Source organism: Notolepis coatsorum, assembly GCF_963971535.1.
Source record: "Notolepis coatsorum genome assembly, chromosome: 18".
Classification (NCBI taxonomy): Eukaryota; Metazoa; Chordata; class Actinopteri; order Aulopiformes; family Paralepididae; genus Notolepis; species Notolepis coatsorum.
The window spans coordinates 7436668-7457582 of record NC_140182.1 but is presented as its reverse complement, the minus strand read 5'-3'; the positions used below and the strand labels follow the sequence as shown (position 1 = coordinate 7457582).

Below are 20915 nucleotides of genomic sequence, written 5' to 3'. Positions count from 1 at the left end.
CTAGTAACGTGGATCAATATCTTCACCCGATCGCATTGAATAGTTTTCGGGGCGCCCGATTCATTATGCTGTGGGGGGTTATGTCGTGGCCCAAATGGACATACGATCTAGCAGATGGCAATCAAATAATTTTTTTGTAATCTCACCGGCCACAGGTAAGAGCAATTTAACGTCAATTTCAGCTTGGTTGTGCATTGTTTTCATAGCCATCGCCCTGATCAGCGTATGCTGTTGTACTAACGAATGCCGTTATTGACAATCAATTAATCAGAAACGACCCCTCCCCCTTTCATGCATGCATGCATGATGGAACATAATATACCGATCATATGCATTTGAATTTTTTATTGTAGCGTGTATAGGGACGAAATGCCAATGGATTAAGTACAGTATAATATGCGTCACGGCCTATTGCTGGCCTCCCAGGAATTACCCTAAACCGCTCTAAAACCATACTTATATTCACCACGGTATAAAACATATATAAAAAATATTAAATAAAATATTAAAATATTAAAATAATAATAAAATATTCCTTTTTCACATCTTGAACGATAGATATTCGATGTCAAATGGGCCATAGTATTGCATATATAGCTATAATATTTAAATAGTTATAGCCCTGCAAACAAGGTGAGCGACTTCCATCGTTTACAGCGGTTGGCGGTAGCTACTACAGGATGAGGCTAATCCCCGGCGTCCAATGAGTTAATAGGTGTGATAAATAAATTAAAATAAAAACATGTGTATTGCATTTTAACACATAAAAGATTAACATAGTGTTGAGCTGCATCTCAGATGATTCCTTAGGATCCCAGCATTTCCTTACGATTCCCATTTTCGCTTAGTATTGGAATAGTTCGAATAGCAATTTTGTGAGTGTTGACCACCCTACTACTGGTAGTTATCTTTTTTATGTTTTTATTTTCTTTCTTTCCTGCCATGTCCCGTGGTTCACGTTCATGACATTACAGGTGGAAAAACACATCTAAGATAAATAAATAACATCCGTCACCAGGATTTCACAGGCACTTTTCTGTTGTGATTATTGTGACCCCGAAATGCTTGATTTTGCGGTTGCTTTTCTCAACTAAATTCTAATGCAATTTGTGACGTTTTTTTTAATCGCAGGATAAGTGCAGGATATTGTGAGATAACATTAGGTGACCAGTCCCTACGAGTTCTGCGTCTGTGGGCGGCTACGTGGCGCAGTTTGCAAGGCGCTCGCAACGAATGCTGGAGACTAGGCTCGAACAGGATGCTTCCTGTTCGAGCCCCGCTCTCTCCACATTGCTTTCAGTTTAGCTGGTCGTCCACAGTAATACACATTGGCCGTATTACGGGGAGGGAAACTGAAGGGTGGGGATCGGGCGTTGTGGACGACAGCGACTCCTACGGGTCGGTTGGTGCGCCTGCGCAGTAGAATCAAGAAGCGACGGGGGCGGCGTGTCCCTCCAAAGCCCAGACCCTCGACGCTGAGAGATCGAGCCGCGCAGGTGAAAAGATGCGACTGCTGTTACCTCAAGTACCGGAGGGGACTTGTGCTATGTATGACTTAGTCCACATTGCAGCCGGCTTGTGGGAGGCAAGAAACAGTGTTCGAAGACAGGGGAGGGTTGAATTGGACGATATGAAAATTGGGATGGGAGAAAAAGTGGATAAAAAATGTGTCTGTGACTCTCCATTGTTCTGCTTAGAGTTGTCTGCAGCGCATTGTCGCCCGTCCACCTAGACCTTTTCAGAAGTGTCCTGTCGCTGTGCCGTTGCCATGGGAACGGCTTCAGCCTCCCGCTCGTTCCCCGTCAGCAGCGACTGTATCGACAAACATTGCACCGGGAACTACTGAGGGGCCTATTTAGAACGTTTCTGTGGTCAAAAGTTAACCCTTTCACTGCCACACGACATAAGTTTAACCCTTTACTATCACACTACCGACGGTTACCGTCGGTAGTGTGATAGTAAAGGGTTAACCTTATGCCGTGTGGCAGTGAAAGGGTTAACCTGCTGTTGTGTGGCAGTGAAAGGGTTAACCGTTTGGTAGTGCAGCAGTGAAAGGGTTAAGAGGGGAGGTCTGTAGAGAATATGAAGTGGGCGAGGAGTTGCTATTGGCGGATGGACCGATCTGACTTTTTCAGTCCCGATACCTGGGCTCTGGGTATTGGAACTTGTATGTCGCACGCCTACTGCGGTCATTTTAGAACAAAGATCATTGAGATACAATAACATTCTCTTGTTAACTTGTTAACTTGTTAAAAATGCAGCAGATCGAGTCACTTTGCTTGGATCCCTGGCGTGTTGTGACGTGTTTTAGTATCACGCTAGTTCGTGTTTTCAGAGTTTTTTTTCCTTCATCCATTCCTCTGTTTTTGACATAGCGTTTTCTCGATCCAAATCGATGTGCGTGAACATCCCAAGATGGCGACTAGGGATACCTGTGTATCGGTCCGATACCAGGCTGAAATAGGATATTTGTATTGAAAAATTTATTATGTCAAAAAAAATTGATGAAGAAAAAGCTCTCTTGTCCCTCTCACTTTTCATAATCTTGTTTTTGTCCCTCTCGCTTTTTACAGTCCGAAAACTAACATTATATAATGTTAATTAATATGCAAGACTTTTTCTGTGATGTGTACGTTTGTGTACGACATGTCCCCCTCACTTTTAATAATCTTGTTTTTGTCCCTCTCGCTTTTTACAGTTCGAAAACTAACATTATATAATGTTAATTAATATGCAAGACTTTTTCTGTGATGTGTACGTTTGTGCAATGACATGTTGAGAGGAGTGCGGCTAATGAAATAAAGTACTGTTAAATGTTAAATGTAAATCGTCCTGGGTATGATCTGAGCTTCATGCGTGTGCGTTCTTCACACGCACAATTTTTTTTTCATCACACGCACATATTTCCCATCCCATAATTGTGCCCCACCCCCCACACACACTTCTCAAACTAAAGTTTCGCCCCTTGGTTATTACAAAGTGAAGTACCGAAGAAGGGTACCGTTCAAATGTGAACACTACCCAAGCCTAGTTTAAATGCTAATTGGGATCCTTCAAAGGAGCGCTCGATTCTATTTGTTCCTCATTCATTACGTTATCTAGTGGGTGTCTAGACGAAGAATAATGTCTCACCAAAACCATGACTGCAATTCACATTATGTCTTTCACGCCTGTTAATGAGAGCATTCTCCATCAATTCCCATTAAACGAAGGACGGAAGCCTCTTAGTTTGGGGATTTTGGAGGGAGGTGTTAATTTCCACAAGTATTTCTGGACCCTCTTCGACCATAGATATAACATGGATGAATTCAGTAATTCGGTGTTGTTCCCCTTTTAAGCACAAATGTGCGCCCATCCACACACACACACACAGACACACACACACACACACACACACACCTGTACACGCACATACTAGTGTTGTCAAAAATGTCAAAAATATCGAAAAATCGATACATATCGATTCTGAATATTTAAACCGGTTTCTATACTCATTTCCCGAAATATCGATATTTAATTATTCAAAAAAAAATTAGTTGCATTGTTCATTTCAATACCTGTAATAGTACAGTAGTCCACACACACACACATGTGCATTCAGTTAAGTCGGAATATGACTGTAATAACAGTTCAGTTTGTCAGGTACATGCAACACAGATTACAGTGTTTACATCTGTCTGCTTGAGAAAATACCATGTTCTGCAATAAAAATTATTGAAGTGAGATGAACAGTTATTTTTAAATGTGTGATCTAAAGATAAACAAAGGGTTTTAAAAGTGTTATATTTATCTTCTCTTATAGTACCAGAGAGAAGCTGAGGAGAATCAACCGGCAACAAAAGAAAAATGTGTTCAAAAACAAATATATATATATATATATATATATTTTTTTTTATCGATAATATCGATACTTTTCAAGGTATCGTATCGAAGTCGGAATTCCAGTATCGTGACAACACTAGCACATACTGTACATGTACACATTTGACATACTTTATGGAATCCGCAGATCAAATCACATTTGCCCATTGGGTTTTCAAAGGACAGAGTTTCAACATGCTTTCATAACAACTATGGAATCTGGATACAGGGGGGGCAGCGGCTCCGGAGGTAGAGCAGTCGTCTGGTAATCCGGAGGTTCCCAGTTCGATTCCCGCGTGTCGAAGTGTCCTTGGGCAAAACACTTAACCCTTAACTGCTCCTGATAAGCAGGTTGGCACCTTGCATGGTCACCTCTGCCATCGGTATGTGAGTGAATGGGTGAGGAACACATTGTAAAGCGCTTTGGATAAAAGAGATATATATATATAAATGCAGCCATTTACCATTTATACAGAAATCATGTTCTGCGCCTCACCATCTGGCTATGAGCCGTTACAGCAGAGAGGATACTGAATCTGGCAACAACGCTGTTTGGCACTTCTCCACAGCGCTGCACTCAGGCCACTAATGACCAGTTTATGAACATGCCAGAGAAATACCAAAACCATAGCCAAGGCCTCTAATTTGTGTGGCCAAGGGCTGATACTTTGCCAGTTGGTCCAAGACGAATTATTTTGTGTAAAGGCCGAATGCACACACTCGCATGCAGGAAGCATGTCTTTATGATCTTACAGACACGCATCACTTCCTGTGTCTTTATGATCTTACAGACACACACATCACTTCCTGTGTCTTTATGATCTTACAGACACGCATCACTTCCTGTGTCTTTATGATCTTACAGACACACACATCACTTCCTGTGTCTTTATGATCTTACAGACACGCATCACTTCCTGTGTCTTTATGATCTTACATACAGATACGCATCACTTCCTGTGTCTTTATGATCTTACAGACACACACACATCACTTCCTGTGTCTTTATGATCTTACAGACACACGGATCACGTCCTTGGGAGGAAATCCTATTGTTTGTCACCCACAGCGGCGGAGTGTAATAATACCCTGTATATGATTCAGTGGGCAACATAGTGGCTCAGACCAGATGTTGTGTTGATTCTATTCTGCTCAGTCTCTCCAGATATGATTGTCTGGATGGACACGCACGTGCACAGATTATAAATTTTGTATTATTCTCATAACGCATGCTGGGTACGGCTCGCTCCCTAGCTAGCCAGGTGGCAGTCTGTTAGCAGCTGTGAGAACAGAAAAGATATTGATTGATTGATTGATTGATTGATTGATTGATTGATTGAAAACTTTATTAACAGATTGCAGAATGGGTACAATACAGTACGGCTCAATACACACTATTGTTAAGGGGATGCAGACCAGAGGAAAGACTTTCGTCTTGTTTACATCAGGGTCCCCCATTTTCAATTCATCATATGACATATATGACACACATGAGACATACAGATGGACAGTACTGCTACATCTATCCATGTATGACATACCAGATTTGCAAATACAGTACTGTTTGTGATACAAAAATTAAAGGATAAAGGAGGAGACATGTTAAATGGTAGCAACGTTTTCTACGTTTGCCCTGTTGTGTCACTAAGTAGTCCAATAGTTCCCACAGTGACTTATCGAAATGCAATTTCGTGCAATTTAATTTTCACGCACGCAAACACACACACACACACACACAGACACACAATACAACACAGGCGTTGTGCAGACATTCACGCCAACTCAAAGTCTTCTATACGTGTGCATCGCCGCCAGTCTGAGTCACGGAGACGGTAGCTCGGTTCCAGCAGGATTTACGACCTCTTATTAGGCTGTGATTGAATGCAGCATGTGGTCTGGATGGAGCACAGCGTGCTCAGCGGCACGTCGGATTGCTTGTTTAGCTCCGTACTCTTATCACGAACGTCCCCTGTGCACCCCGTCGTGTCGTCTGGTCTTTTGACGTGTTCTATACTGGTTTGATCCCTGCAATAACCTTGGCGGTGCAATTCCATCATGTGAATAAATGCTATGCGTGGTACAGGGTTCAGTCCTACGATGGTGCAGCATCGGTTTGATGGAGTTGAAAGAGTCAAAGTAGAGAGAGAGAGAGATTGGTTAGTAGTACAGTACATAGTGAAGGACGTAATTATTTGATCCATTTTCTGATTTTGTAAGTTTTGCCCACTGACAAAGAAATGAACCGTCTAGGCCGGGTGCATACAGCACTACGGTGCATCACGGCCGACCTGGGTTCGACTCCCGGACCCGGTGATCTTTGCCCAATGTCTTCCCCCGGTCTATCTCCCATTCCTCCTCTCTCTCTCTCTCTCTACCGGACAGCCCGGTAGCAAAAATCAATAAAAACCTACAAAAACATAGGTTGTGAAACAAGTATTTGATCCCCTAGCAAAACATGACTTAATATTTGGCGGAGAAACCCTTGTGGATTCTGGTCCACTCCTCTTTGCAGATGGATCCTCTCGTCCAAATCCTTACGTTTGTGGAGGCTGTCGCTTGGCCACCCGAAGCTTCAGCTCCCTCCACCGATGTTCTCTGGGATGAAGGGGTGGAGGCTCTGGCTCATGCCCTGAATGCTCCATGCCCTGAATGTGCTTCTTCTGGAGCCACTCCTTTGGGTCGTTGTCGTGCTGGAACACCCATGTTCAGTGTCCCTGCTGAGGGAGGGAGGGAGGGAGGGAGGGAGGGAGGGAGGGAGGGAGGGAGGGAGGGAGTCACCCAAGATGTAACGGTACACTGTCCATCCTCCCCTCGATGCGGTTCCTTTCTTTGTCAGTGGGCAAACTTTGTCAAGATCGGCAAGGGATCAAATAATCATTTCCTTCACTACATATTCAATCAGATATAGGCCATTGTACACACGCTGCCTATCCTCTCTCACCGCTGGGTCCGACTGTAAACTCAACATTACATTCCGACTGTGGTGCAGCCGTGTTTGTGCCGCATGTTCATAGGATCTAAAAAGGATCACGCAAAGAAGTATCGAGTAAAGAAGAGAACACAAGAACACCAGACGATACAAACGACAATACTAAGCCGCGTCGCCGCCGCTGAGCTCGATACAGACGCCCCCCCCCCCCCCCCCCCCCCCCCGTACGCCTCCACGTGCAGCCGAGCCGCGTCGCCTCCGAGCTCATTATTGCGGTCCCACGCTCCAGTCGCTTATTGATTCACGTAGCTTGACTGATGAGGGGGAAGTGGGCCTATTTTACCTCACGTTTTTACGACTCACGGTTTGTTTACATGTGGAAACTCATCTCGTCTCCCGTCCGCTCCGGCTCACGTCCGCTCCCTTTCTCTCCGCTCGAGCGCCACACAGGGGGCGGGCTGATGGACTGCGTTTTTCCGTCGATGCCCGGTATTGGCAATGTAATCAAGTTTTCCCTGAATGGACCAATCCGCCGGTTGCACTGTGCAATAATCGGAACCTTTGTTGAGATTGTGATCGACGGTGTGGCACGGCTGTGGAAATGAACAATACCGTAGGGATGATCTGGCACGGGGAACATGGACACGTGGCATGTTTCACACAACAGGAGAAATGTTGTGATCTGTATAACGGTGTTTATCCCAACTGTGTAGAAATTTATTTGTTACTGACGTGGTTTTGTATTTGCAATTTTGATATACAATGGCACACACCGTGGTCATGGTGGAGACTCTCGGAGAAGATGAGATCACATATTCCTTTATTTGACTTGATTTGATTTTGATTTGATTTGGTTTGAAATCTTTATTTCGACACATGTAAATGAATACAAACCATATAAAATCAAAACAAATCATTGATCTCAAGAAATGAAATGAAAAAAAAAGAAGTAAATAAACAAAAGCAAAACATAACTCAATTTACATGTTCGAAAAGGAGTAGGAAGAAGTATACACTTATTTAATCCTACCCCTTTTCCACTACTCAAATGAGTGTACTAATTTAAAACCTTACAAAACAAATATATATCTATGCGAAACTAAAAACAAAAACTATATATGTAAAACATGAAAGAAATTAAATAAAAATTTAAAACCTGTGAATGTCAAAGCCCTTCCTCATCGCTGTACCTCCCTGTATTATTGATCCCCTTTGGGAAATTCGGGCAGCGAGGGGGAGGGGAGGTTAATTATTCAGTTAATTAAATCTGAATATAAAAAGATAAACAATTTAATTATTTATTTCTTTATTTTACCTTTATTTTACCAGGTCAAATATGAATATTTATATACTATTTCTGAATATGAAAATAATAAAGTGTAAACAAAGGTCCAGATGAGGGTCTGTACCCTAACTGGCACGATATTGATCCCCTTTGTTCCCAAGTTGTTCCCCTAGCGACAGGACTTCTTCTGAAAAGGTCTATATATCTTGAAATATTATAATAATATAGTATACACATTTCTGTGATTTTCATTTCACTCGGAGTAGAGGTATTTGTGTACATTTCAGACAGAGAAATGCTCTGATATATTTAGTTTCATAGTAATACGGCTAATATATATACATATGTCTGTACATACCTGCATATAAAGGGGATCAATAAAGGAATACCTTATCTTATCGTATCAGTATAACACCAAGCTTAGGCAGCTATCCAGCCCCCATCTATGCTCCCTGACAGCACAGCTATCCAGCCCCCATCTATGTTCACTGACAGTGATTGTCTGGTACTTTATCGTCTCCCTGGACAAAAAGGAAATCAATAAATATCTTTGCTACAATAACACTGAGCTGGGTAGTCCGTTTGTGTTGATAAGATAAGATATTCCTTTATTGATCCTTTTCTTGGGGAATTGCTGGCGTCATAGCAACATGGGGGAGTGGGGGTACAGGTATGGGCAGGGTAATAGTAGAAAGACATATATATAGTCAATAGAATTTGATCTGAATATATAAATATGAGAAAAGTAAACGTAATTAACTCTGAATATAGAATTTGGATCAATAAAGGAATATCTTATCTTAGTGGGACCCTTTTCTTGTTTCATGGTGAGGATGTTCTATGAGTCGGTGGTGGCGGGCGCCTTCTTGTACGCTGTGACCTGCTGGGGCAGCGGACTGAGAGCAGGGGACGCACACAGGCTGGATAAGCTGGTCAGGAAGGCCAGTAGCGTGGTTGGGGTGGAGCTGGACTCCCTAGCGAGGGTGGCGGAGAGGAGGAGCCTTGCTAAGCTCCAGGCCATCAGGGAAAACCCCTCCCACCCACTATATACACAGACTTGGCTGACAGGAGGAGCATGTTCAGTGCCAGGCTCACACTACCTAAATGCAGCACTGAACGGCACGGGGAGTCCTTCATTCCAACAGCCATCAGACTTTACAACGCATCACTGAGCCTCACTGAGCACAGAGCGGCAGTTACCATCTTAGTTTTGAAACAGCGCTGTCTGTGCAATATTACACCTACTGTAGACTTCAGTATATTCGTACTGTATTTATTTACTGTATATTTTATTCTATTTTTATTCAATTGTATTCTATTCTTATTCTTAGGCAATTTGATTTGTTTTGTTATTCTTATTCGTGACCTGTTCTGTCTAAATGTTGAGCGATTTGCAGTGTCAAATGTCCCTCTGGATAATAAAAGTATTTCTATTCTATTCTATGCTTGATAATGGGACTTAGGACACTTGTACTCTCTCATGTTGCAGGCGCTGGCTCAAAGGGCTCGGGACGGGAAGTTACTGCCTGAGGAATATCAAGGAGGCTCGTTCAGGTAAACCTCACTGTCTCTGCACGTCTGTCAGTCATAACGCCAAGAGACTCGCTTGTATAGCCCAAATTAATGGAAGCGGATACAGACCACTAGCGTAGCTCAAAACTCTGGGAGAAGAAGTGTTTTTTGGCTAACGGCTAGGCTAGTGGTCCGCATCCGCTTCCATTCATTTGTGCTGAGCTAGGCTAGTGTGTTCTTTAAACCTGTTCAACTGTATGCTGTCGCTCATCATAAATAGATCAATACAGTCGGTATTAATTAATGTTGCGTTTCTTTTTCAAATGTAGCCAAGACTATAAAGACCCTAACCCTGTCAAAACAGCAGTCAAAGTGTATATTTTTCAGCACTACGTTTGTTTACCAATGATTTGAAGTGTTATTAGCAAAATATGAGTAAAATAAAATTATCCGTGCATTGCTTCGGAAACGGGTCGCTTTCGAATTTCATAAGACGCCACTACCCAGCCCCTGTCAAAACTTTTTTCAACATTATTTTCGTAATTATGTCTCACAGGTCGAACAAACCTGAACGGTATTGCCATAATATAGAACTTGTTTCTTTACCTTTCTGTGAACATCTAGAAAAAAAAACGTGTCTCAATCTGATGAAAAATGGCGGAGCATTTTTCATTATAAAAAAGTACTGTACTACAGTAGATTTTATTCACGGTCTTTGCTGCCCTGAAACGGGCGCCTGGTGGTACTAAATCCAGATTGAACTCTACCATTGGAAAGGGGAGTTTTGGCCCGATCCATGGATGTATGACTTGGCCATAATAAGGTCATTTATAGGCCTTATATTGTATATTCATATTTCAAATTAACAATCTGTACAGTCAAATTCATATCTCCAAATAAAAATCTGTAGCCAAATGCATATCTCCAAATAACAATCTGTACAGTCAAATTCATATCTCCGAATAACAATCTGTAGCCAAATGCATATCTCCAAATAACAATATGTACAGTCAAATTCATATCTCCAAGAGGAGTTAACCATAACAAAAAACAGCTTTTGAGTGAAGGGGATATTTTAACACATCTCCATTCAAATACAAATGTAATTCAATATAAATCCAAGAGAACCATTTCATCTGTAAAATCTCATCTTTCGTGTCACAAGCTAAGCATGTAATTTCCCGTGTAGCTCAGCCGGTTTTTATTAGGAGTTATAACGGCGGCTTCGTAGATGGTCCATATTTTATGCATGTTATATGTTTCACGCAGGCATGAACCCAGTGTGTTCTCGGGCGACAAGGGCCATCAATTACTACGCCATCATCAATGGCTGCAGAGTGGAAGGGAGGCTTTTTTAACTCATTAGAATTAATGGCGTCATTTAGATATATATGGCGCCTGGGGGGAGGGGGGGAGGGAGGGAGGGAGGGAGGGAGGGTTGGTTGGTTCCTATAGAAACGCAGCGCTCCCTGTCCATTCCGAGGATGTATGTGTGTAGGTCCCTTCCTCCGTCCGTCCTCCCAGGCCTGTGGCATAATGTCCTCGCTGAGGCGAACGGGAAACTGTCCCCGGGCTGATTATTACTCACCACCACATACAGTGAAGTGTAGGCCGTTTATTCCGGCTGCGTTAATCGTCAGACATTTAGTCATTTAGCGGAGCGCTTTTATCCAAAGCGACTTACAAGTTCTGTACAACAAGTCGGTGGGAAGGGAAGGGTACATCTCTGTCTTTTATGTGTTCATGGGGAAACACCTCATAGTCACTTGTACCCTTTATTTACCCTAAACCTAATGCTGTGTCTATTTATTTACCCTAAACCTAATGCTGTGTCTATTTATTTACTCTAAACCTAATGCTGTGTCTATTTATTTACCCTAAAACTAATGCTGTGTCTAGTTATTTACCCTAAACCTAATGCTGTGTCTACTTTATTTACCCTAAACCTAATGCTGTGTCTATTTATTTACTCTAAACCTAATGCTGTGTCTATTTATTTACCCTAAACCTAATGCTGTGTCTATTTATTTACTCTAAACCTAATGCTGTGTCTATTTATTTACCCTAAAACTAATGCTGTGTCTAGTTATTTACCCTAAACCTAATGCTGTGTCTATTTATTTACCCTAAACCTAATGCTGTGTCTATTTATTTACTCTAAACCTAATGCTGTGTCTATTTATTTACCCTAAAACTAATGCTGTGTCTAGTTATTTACCCTAAACCTAATGCTGTGTCTACTTTATTTACCCTAAACCTAATGCTGTGTCTATTTATTTACTCTAAACCTAATGCTGTGTCTATTTATTTACCCTAAACCTAATGCTGTGTCTATTTATTTACTCTAAACCTAATGCTGTGTCTATTTATTTACCCTAAAACTAATGCTGTGTCTAGTTATTTACCCTAAACCTAATGCTGTGTCTATTTATTTACCCTAAACCTAATGCTGTGTCTATTTATTTACTCTAAACCTAATGCTGTGTCTATTTATTTACCCTAAACCTAATGCTGTGTCTATTTATTTACTCTAAACCTAATGCTGTGTCTATTTATTTACCCTAAAACTAATGCTGTGTCTATTTATTTACTCTAAACCTAATGCTGTCTAGTTATTTACCCTAAACCTAATGATGTGTCTATTTATTTACCCTAAACCTAATGCTGTCTATTTATTTACCCTAAACCTAATGCTGTCTATTTATTTACCCTAAACCTAATGCTGTGTCTATTTATTTACCCTAAACCTAATGCTGTCTATTTATTTACCCTAAACCTAATACTGTGTCTATTTATTTACCCTAAACCTAATGCTGTGTCTATTTATTTACCCTAAACCTAATGCTGTCTATTTATTTACCCTAAACCTAGTGCTTTGTCTACTTTATTCAGGTGACTATAGGAAAACATGCCATTTTGTGTCCCTCAAACAAAACTGCTTTGTAAATCTGAATAATTTTTTTTAATAATTTAGTTTCCATGCTTTTGTGGCTAGTAATAGCTGCCAATAAAGATGTTTGTCAACTATAATATTTAGGGATGAAACCTGCAAAAACGTGTATATTATGTCAATAATATCTATTAGAAAAGTGTTCCATGTACACAAAAGCATGTACTGAAACACACATAACGCATGTTGATTATTGCTGCTAACATATACCTTGTATTGTATACGTTTGTATAGATAGAATATACGTTGTGTACTATGTTTACAAATCTACTACGGTTGAGGAGCTGTATGTATGTATATTTAGAAGACTGACACTAAAATAATCTGAATCTGATTGTGTGTGTGGGGGGGGGGGGGCGGGGGGTTAAGGACCTACTTCATCCAAAAAGGGCTTAACGACTTTCAAAGCAGTACTTTGAAAACCACACATTAACCCTGTCACTGCCGCACTACCAAACAGTTAACCCTTCCACTGCGGCAATATACTGTAGAATGTTAACCCTTTCACTGCCACACGACAAACAAACTGTAGTGTGATAGTAGGGGGGGGGGTTAACCTTCTGTAGTGTGGTAGTGAAAGGGTTAAGATTGTGAAATGGCACGTTTTCCCTGTAATGACCCGTTCACACCATTGTTTCCGCCCCTTAGCTAATTGTCTGCCTGTTCCTCCTCGCCGAGCCTCGCCGACTAATGATGTCATTCCCCTCGTCTCTCTCTCCTCCCCCCACCTTCTCTCCCACCCCTCCCTCTCTGTTTATGTCGTAGTATGGCACTATATTATATTGTACCGTATATATCATGTACTATATATCTCATATCACATTATATATGTGTTGTATACACTATTATATATACTATTATATGCTGCAGGTATACTGTACTGTAATGTGTACTATATATATGTACTGTAATGTGTACTATAACTATGTATGTATTATGTATGTATGTATGTATGTAAATGTAAAGAAAATTATATATAAACGTAAGTCTTCAGGGGCAGGGCCCGACAAGCCTAGTGCTTCTCCCTTCAGCCCTTTTCGGACAATTGGACAATCCTGCAATAGCAGCTGGTAAAACTTTGCCGATTTATGGGATGACCATTGTTGTTGTGTCCAAAACCCGAAATAAAAAATTACTGAACTGAACTGAACTGAACCCTCTCTCTATTTTTTTTTGCACCAGCATCTCTAACCTGGGCATGTTCGGCATCCGCGGCTTCAGCGCCGTCATCAACCCGCCCCAGTCGTGCATCCTGGCCGTGGGCTCCTCGCGGGCCGAGCTGCGCGTGGCCGAGGACAACCAGACCCTGCGCACCCTTCAGCTGATGACCGTCACGCTGTCCAGCGACGGGCGGCTGGTGGACGACGAGCTGGCCTCACGCTTCCTGGACAAGTTCCGCGCCAACCTGGAGCAGCCACATCTCATGGCCCTGGCCTGAGAGAGACGCCACGAGAGAGAGAGAGGGGACTGGATGTAAAAGGAGACGAGTGGGGAAGAGAGACGGACAAGCACCTCCTGTAACGAAGCCGGTTTCATGCTTGCTATACAAGCGTAGGTCTTATTCAGCCGATTCCAGCTCATGTAACTATTGGGGGTGTAAAGGTACACATATCCGTACCGAACCGTTTCAGTACTGGACCTAACGAATACAACGGTAGGTCGTTAACCACAACCACACGTGCAGATTTTTTTTTCTTTTTTCGTGCATAATTGAATTCAAAACTAAATTATTAATTTCAATATAGAATATTCGTCGACAGCCCTACAAGTACAATTAGTTACTGCACACTACATCACCCCAGAGTGGAACATGGAAAGCCAAACTTTCCCCCCACTGTACCGAAAACCCGTACCTAACCGTGACTTCAAAACAGAGGTACCGTACCGAACCGTTGGTTTTTGTGTACCGTTACACCCCTACTAGTAACTATCCATTATTGCCATCGCATTGGGTCAAGGCTTACAGGCTAGTGGCGTTCTTGTATATAGTAGACTATCTACCCTGTCTATGACCTCTGCTTTGGACACGCGGTCGCCAGGCTTTGCGACGGAGGTGTTAAAACGGGACTGCTGTCGGCGGTGGAGGTCTATATAACGTGAGCGGCAGCTAGAGAGAGAGAGAGAGGATGCACGGTTTATCCCGCCGCCCGCGAGGGAGATGTCCAATTGCACTTGCGGCGTGTTTGTATATATCTATGAAGCAGTTATTCCAGTGGAAGAGTCCCTTATATATTTATCGTAAGTCCAAGCCACATCATCATCATCATCGGCTTCCCGTCACGACGAGTTCACGTCCCCACACATGTACACAGATGCTGCTGTATAGACCTTTTTTGTTTTTTTGTAAATTTGTATCATGTATTTATTACTGGCCATCGAAAGCACTGCATTTCAACCCCCCCCCCCCCCCCCCCCCCCCCCCCGTGTGGTCGCGCCCCAAACTGAGATTCTGACTACTTCCTGTGACCATACTGGGCTGTAATCTGTTGGCCATGTTGAGCAAAAATAAATTGAATTCTCTATTCGACACGCTATACTCCAGGTTCATGTTCAAACATCTTCAAACATCGTAAAAATAAAAATCTAAAATGCTCATTTATGTAATACATAAATAATGAACTGATATGTTGGTGTCTTTTGCAGTTGAAAACCAATAAAGCGCATCTTTTCTGTTCAACCAGACCAGGCGTGTTTTGAGTCTCTTATTTAACCTGTGTCGTAATAATTTGACTCCACACTCACTAATGCTAATACAGATGTGTCCGTAAAAAACATTATGTACTTAATTAAGGATCTAAATCCTGAAACGGTGTAATGATTATTGCATCAGCCAAGGAACCCAATTAGGGTTAATTTGCCGGCCGGGGAATATACACGCCACGCCAGATGTGTGCGCTGCCCCTGGCGTGTGAGGGGCCAGCTGTTCACATGTGTGTCAAACAGCAGCACTGGTGGGGGAGAGCGCGTCCTCCGTAAACACAGCCGTGTTAGGATGCTGTGTCTCTCTGCTCTCTCCTGGATGGTGTGGGTGCAGGGCGGAGCGGAGAGGCGCCCCCAGGTCGAGGCCTGGTGGTGTGGGTGCTGTGTCTCTCTGCTCTCTCCTGGATGGTGTGGGTGCAGGGCGGAGCGGAGAGGCGAGGCGCCCCAGGTCCAGGCCTGGTGGTGTGGGTGCTGTGTCTCTCTTCTCTCTCCTGGATGGTGTGGGTGCAGGGCGGAGCGGAGAGGCGCCCCAGGTCCAGGCCTGGTGGTGTGGGTGCTGTGTCTCTCTGCTCTCTCCTGGATGGTGTGGGTGCAGGGCGGAGCGGAGAGGCGCCCCAGGTCCAGGCCTGGTGGTGGTGGTGTGGGTGCTGTGTCTCTCTTCTCTCTCCTGGATGGTGTGGGTGCAGGGCGGAGCGGAGAGGCGAGGCGCCCCAGGTCCAGGCCTGGTGGTGTGGGTGCTGTGTCTCTCTTCTCTCTCCTGGATGGTGTGGGTGCAGGGCGGAGCGGAGAGGAGAGGCGCCCCAGGTCCAGGCCTGTTGGTGTAGTGGGTGCTGTGTCTCTCTTCTCTCTCCTGGATGGTGTGGGTGCAGGGCGGAGCGGAGAGGCGAGGCGCCCCAGGTCCAGGCCTGTTGGTGTAGTGGGTGCTGTGTCTCTCTTCTCTCCTGGATGGTGTGGTGCAGGCTTTGGGGCCTTAACAAGCAGGAAAAGCTCAGGCTTTGGGGCCTAAACACAGCAATGTGGGTGCAGGACGGAGCATCGCCCCGGTTCCAGGCCTGGTGGTGTGATGTTGTGTCTCTCCTCTCCTGGATGGTGTGGTGCAGGGCAGGCTTTGGGTCCTTAACAAGCGGGAAAGCCTCAGGCTTTGGGGCCTTAACAAGCGGGAAAGCCTCAGGCTTTGGGGCCTAAACACAGCCATGTGGGTTCAGGGCGGAGCGGCGCCCCGGTTCCAGGCCCGGTGGTGTGATGTATCCACGCCAAGCGGAGGGGGAGGGATCTCGGAAGTTCCATACCATAGTAACTTACTCTCACTAGTTACTAACTCCATATCTGTCTGAATATACCTGCATACAACCCTATTATATACCTACTTCTACACCTGCATATCCCATACAACTCTGCATGATCATGGCATGTACAATAATGCTTATTCTTACTGTGATATATATATATATATCACGTCTGTCTGTACATACCTGCATATCATTATCTTTACATATCTATACATAATAATCCCTTACTTACTCCTACTTGTAACGCTGCTGGCCAGTATGACTTACTTTGTGTCTTTATACCTGTATCACTGTAGGCTACATATTAATACTACAACTCTGTACACACATCTGATTAGCACCATTACTCAGTAGTACTAATTTGTATATTTTACATCCAGTTGAATCACCTGTACATTGTATATTACATTTGCACTCTGGTTGGATGCTAAACTTATTTTCGTTGTACTGTACTGCATGACGACAATACATTTGAATCTAATCTAACCTCTGATGCAACAATATGACCTTTCACCCCGCCGTCGTAACCAAATACAGTCGATGCAGTTAATGTAAACGCCATGACGACGTGCAAACCTTTCCCTCCTCAGCTTAGCGGTGTTCTGAGCGCACAGCTGGGCTTGCAGACGCTATCTATAGTCTTCTAAACGGATGTGAGTTAGCGGCGGAGGTGGACTGATTAACCGGGGACAGCAATACAACACGGAACAGGAAGTACATAAGTGAGCCCCCCCCCCCCCCCGAGTGACACTTCCTGCCTCGCAGCAAGGACACTATAAAAGAAGGAAGGGTCATTACGTCGCACTGTGTAGCGTGTGAACCTACATCGGTGCCAAGTGTGGAAACGCTCAGTTCGGCCGACATCGAGTTGAACGGGATCAGCCGCCTCCTCGTCATTTAACCTCTTAAGCCCTAAAAATACGTACGTAAAATGGAAGATTGCGCCACTTCTACAAGGTCAATTTGCATGTTCTTGGTATCTAGGGGCATCTATGGATCTCAGGGAATGTATTCCCAGTGTCAGAAATACTGTGTCTGTTACTATGCTTGAGTAAATTGTAATGAACCAAAGGAGAATATACATTTTTGTTTTCTTTTTTGTTTATCATCTTTGACGGTGAATCTGAATAACACCATGCTGCTAACATTGACCAGACGTGGATAATTCATTCAGCACCTAACTTGAGATAATGTGTACAAAAAATCTAAGCAAATTAATAAAGGGCAGATGATTTACAGGGAGTTTTGTAGATACAGTACTGAATTTTGACTTTCGGACACATGAAAATTGAAATATGAATATAGAATATCAGGCATATAAATTATCTTATTATGGCCAAGCCATCTATGGATCGGGCCAAATCTTCTCTTTCCAATGGCAGAGTTCAATCTGGATTTAGTATCACCAGGCGCTCCGAACAGTGTAGCAAAAACGTGAATGAAATCTACTGTAAGTACGGTTACTTTTTTATAATGTAAATTGCTCTGCCATTTTTCATCAGATTGCAACGTGTTTTTGCGTCAATATGCACCTTTTTTCCGACTCGATGCGCTGAGATTTCTATAAATTCATATTTCACTAAATAACACTTAAAATCATTGGTAAACAAACATAGTGCTGAAAATATACACTGACTGCTACATACGTTCTGTATTGATGGATGGATTTATGGCATGATATGAATCTCGGCCCTGTACCGGGGGTTAATAAACAGGTTATTACCTCGGATGTCAGAATCATCTGCCAATTGTTGTAATGTTTGACATATTGGTTGCATGTATATTTCCTCAGATAGTTGGTGTATTTAGAATTTTAATACAGGCTTCACTAAAACCGGCGCCAAGGTCCGAGCATAGAACGCCGGTATCCTGACGTAATTGACCCTTCCTTCTTTTTTATAGTCTCCTTGCCTCGCAGAAAGGCCGTCTTTCTCATCGACCGCTCCACCGCGCCGACTTCAGACTTTTCGACACAGTAGACGACCACATTTCAACGGCCGTGTTGAGAGAACAGTTTGTTCTTTAGCGGGTTAGAGCGGTTGCTTCGGTAGCAGATGGAGATGTGTGCATTCTGGGTTGTGAGGGGGGGGGGGGGGGGGCAGGCAGGCATACGGGCAATTGGCACAGCACAGCTGCTTTCTACAGTGTGGCCACTGTTCTGCTACCCCGTTACTCACACAGCCCTACCACTGTCTCCTAGTTACCAAGGTGACGGGAGGTGCGCTCGGAGATGGAAGGGGGGAAAAAGGAAAAGCGAGAGAAAAGGACAAGCGCTGGTATCCGTGAACATTTCAGCCGTGAGTTATGACGACCACCTCCAAAACAATGCAGAGAAACATGTCCGCGGCAGGGATGGGCATAGCTTTCGGATAGTCGTTAAATGATGAAAAATAGAATAGTTTACGTGAATATTGTTTTGTCTCCCCTTATTTCCCCCTTGTTTTTACCCTACACTATTGAGAGGGGGCCCTATTAACTGTTACGCCGCTGAACGGCATATCTGGGGTACAGCTCGCTAGCCAGCCAGGTGGCACGACAGTCTGTTAACAGCTGGGAGAACAGTGGAGAAAGATGAAGAAAGAGAGACCGGAGATGTTACACGGTAGCAACGTTTTGTACATTTGCCAGGTTGTTTCACTAAGTTCAGTGACGTAACGCTCAGACTGAATACTTTACGTCCGCCTGCTCCTCTAGCGTTAGCCGTTAGCGATGACAGCAGCCAGTTAGCTCGCTGTTAATGGATTATTAAGCTATTAAGTAAAAAAAAAAAAAAAAAAAAAATATGTCAACGTGGAAGCTCAGATATTTACACAACGGAAACGATGTCACTTTCGGAACGGATGTTTTTGTTCCTGGAAATAACCGTTAGCCTGCTGCGACTCCCAAATATTCAGCCGTTAACCCTTTCACTGCCACACTACCAAACGGTTAACCCTTTCACTGCGACAATACACAGAAGGTTGACCCTTTCACTGCCACACAACAGTTACCCCGTCGGTAGTGTGACAGTAAAGGGTTAACCTTCTGCAGTGTGGCAGTGAAAGGGTTAACAATGACGGCAACCAGCTACAGTAGCTCGCTTGTTTTGATTATCTCACGTTTGCTATTAAGTAAAAAAACAATATCATATTTAACGTGGGGGATAGTCCCGGTGACTATAGAATAGTAATTTAGTGAGTTTTGCCCATCCCTGGGGGTGATCCAGCCTCGTTCCGCCGCTTGTCTTATCTCCGGAGCCACAAGTTCCACAAATTCCCTAGTTAGTTATCTGCCCTCAAGAACGCTAAGGTCATCCACTACAGGTTTATTAGACACACCCAGAAACCAAAAGAGGATCGGAAGTATGGCATTTGCCAACTATGCCCCAAAACTATGGAACACACTACCAACACACATCAGGAACGCCAGCTCCATACAAATTTTTTAAGGAAAATTAAAAACGTACCTATACAGTCTAGCTTACAAATAGTGTACCATGCCTTAGGGAAAGTGAGTATCTTATTGAAATGTTTATATTATGTTTTTCATTTTAATTAAATGTATGTATTGATCTTTTACTGAAATGTTATTTTACTGTGCTTTTACTGTGCCATACTTTTATTACTGTTGTCTTATTAATGTGATGCTTTATATATGCGTTTGTGTACAGCACTTGGAGCTACATGACATGTATGAAAGGTGCTTTATACTTACTTAAATACTTACTTACTTACTTACTTACTTACTTACTTACTTACTTACTTACTTACTTACTTACTTACTTACTTACTTACTTACTTACAAGCATTGGTTTTCCGCCACTGCTTCTTATAGTGCGTGTTCTTTTGTGTGACCAGGATGTTATGAAGCATCGGCTCATATCTTGAGTTTCATCGCGGGAGAGCGACCGTACTCTACTGCCGTCGTCCTATATCATCCAACAGCCAAGCTATATCTTTTTCCTCGTTTAGATTGAAAGTCTAATCTTCTCCGTGGTGGACGTCCCGTTCTCACGTCCCAGCCGGTGTATTACTGTACACAAGGGGGGGGGGGGGGGGGGCACCACCATCATCTGTTTGGAGGAGATACATTAGCTCTGAGAACCTGCCATAGATTAACATCTATAGCCGAATGCCTGACTCCGCACAACCGCCGGAGAAAAGAGGAGGAGGATGTGAAGGACTCCATCAAAGACTAGTCTTGCATTGGTGTTGAGTTTCACAGAGCGGTGTGTGTGCGCGTGTGTGTGTGTGTGTGTGTGTGTGTGTGTGTGTGTGTGTGTGTGTGTGTGTGTGTGTGTGTGTGTGTGTGTGTGTGTGTGTGTGTGTGTAAGAAGGGGGTCACCAGAGGAAGGGGGGTACAGGTCCTTTCATCACCCCGTGTTGAGATGCCAGACATGCGGCTGAAGAC

The 20915-nt window shown here is 43.4% G+C and overlaps 1 protein-coding gene across 1 annotated transcript in view; it reads left to right on the top strand.

The window, feature by feature from the left end:
• Window positions 1-15217, top strand: part of pdhx (pyruvate dehydrogenase complex component X) — a 126052-nt gene extending 110835 nt beyond the window's left edge. The window contains exons 10-11 of the mRNA XM_084334305.1: window positions 9565-9629; window positions 13720-15217. Of these exons, the coding sequence (XP_084190431.1) occupies window positions 9565-9629; window positions 13720-13975 (321 nt within the window). The 3' untranslated portion in view covers window positions 13976-15217. The remainder of the gene's footprint in view (window positions 1-9564; window positions 9630-13719) is intronic.
• The last annotated feature ends 5698 nt before the right edge of the window (window positions 15218-20915 follow it).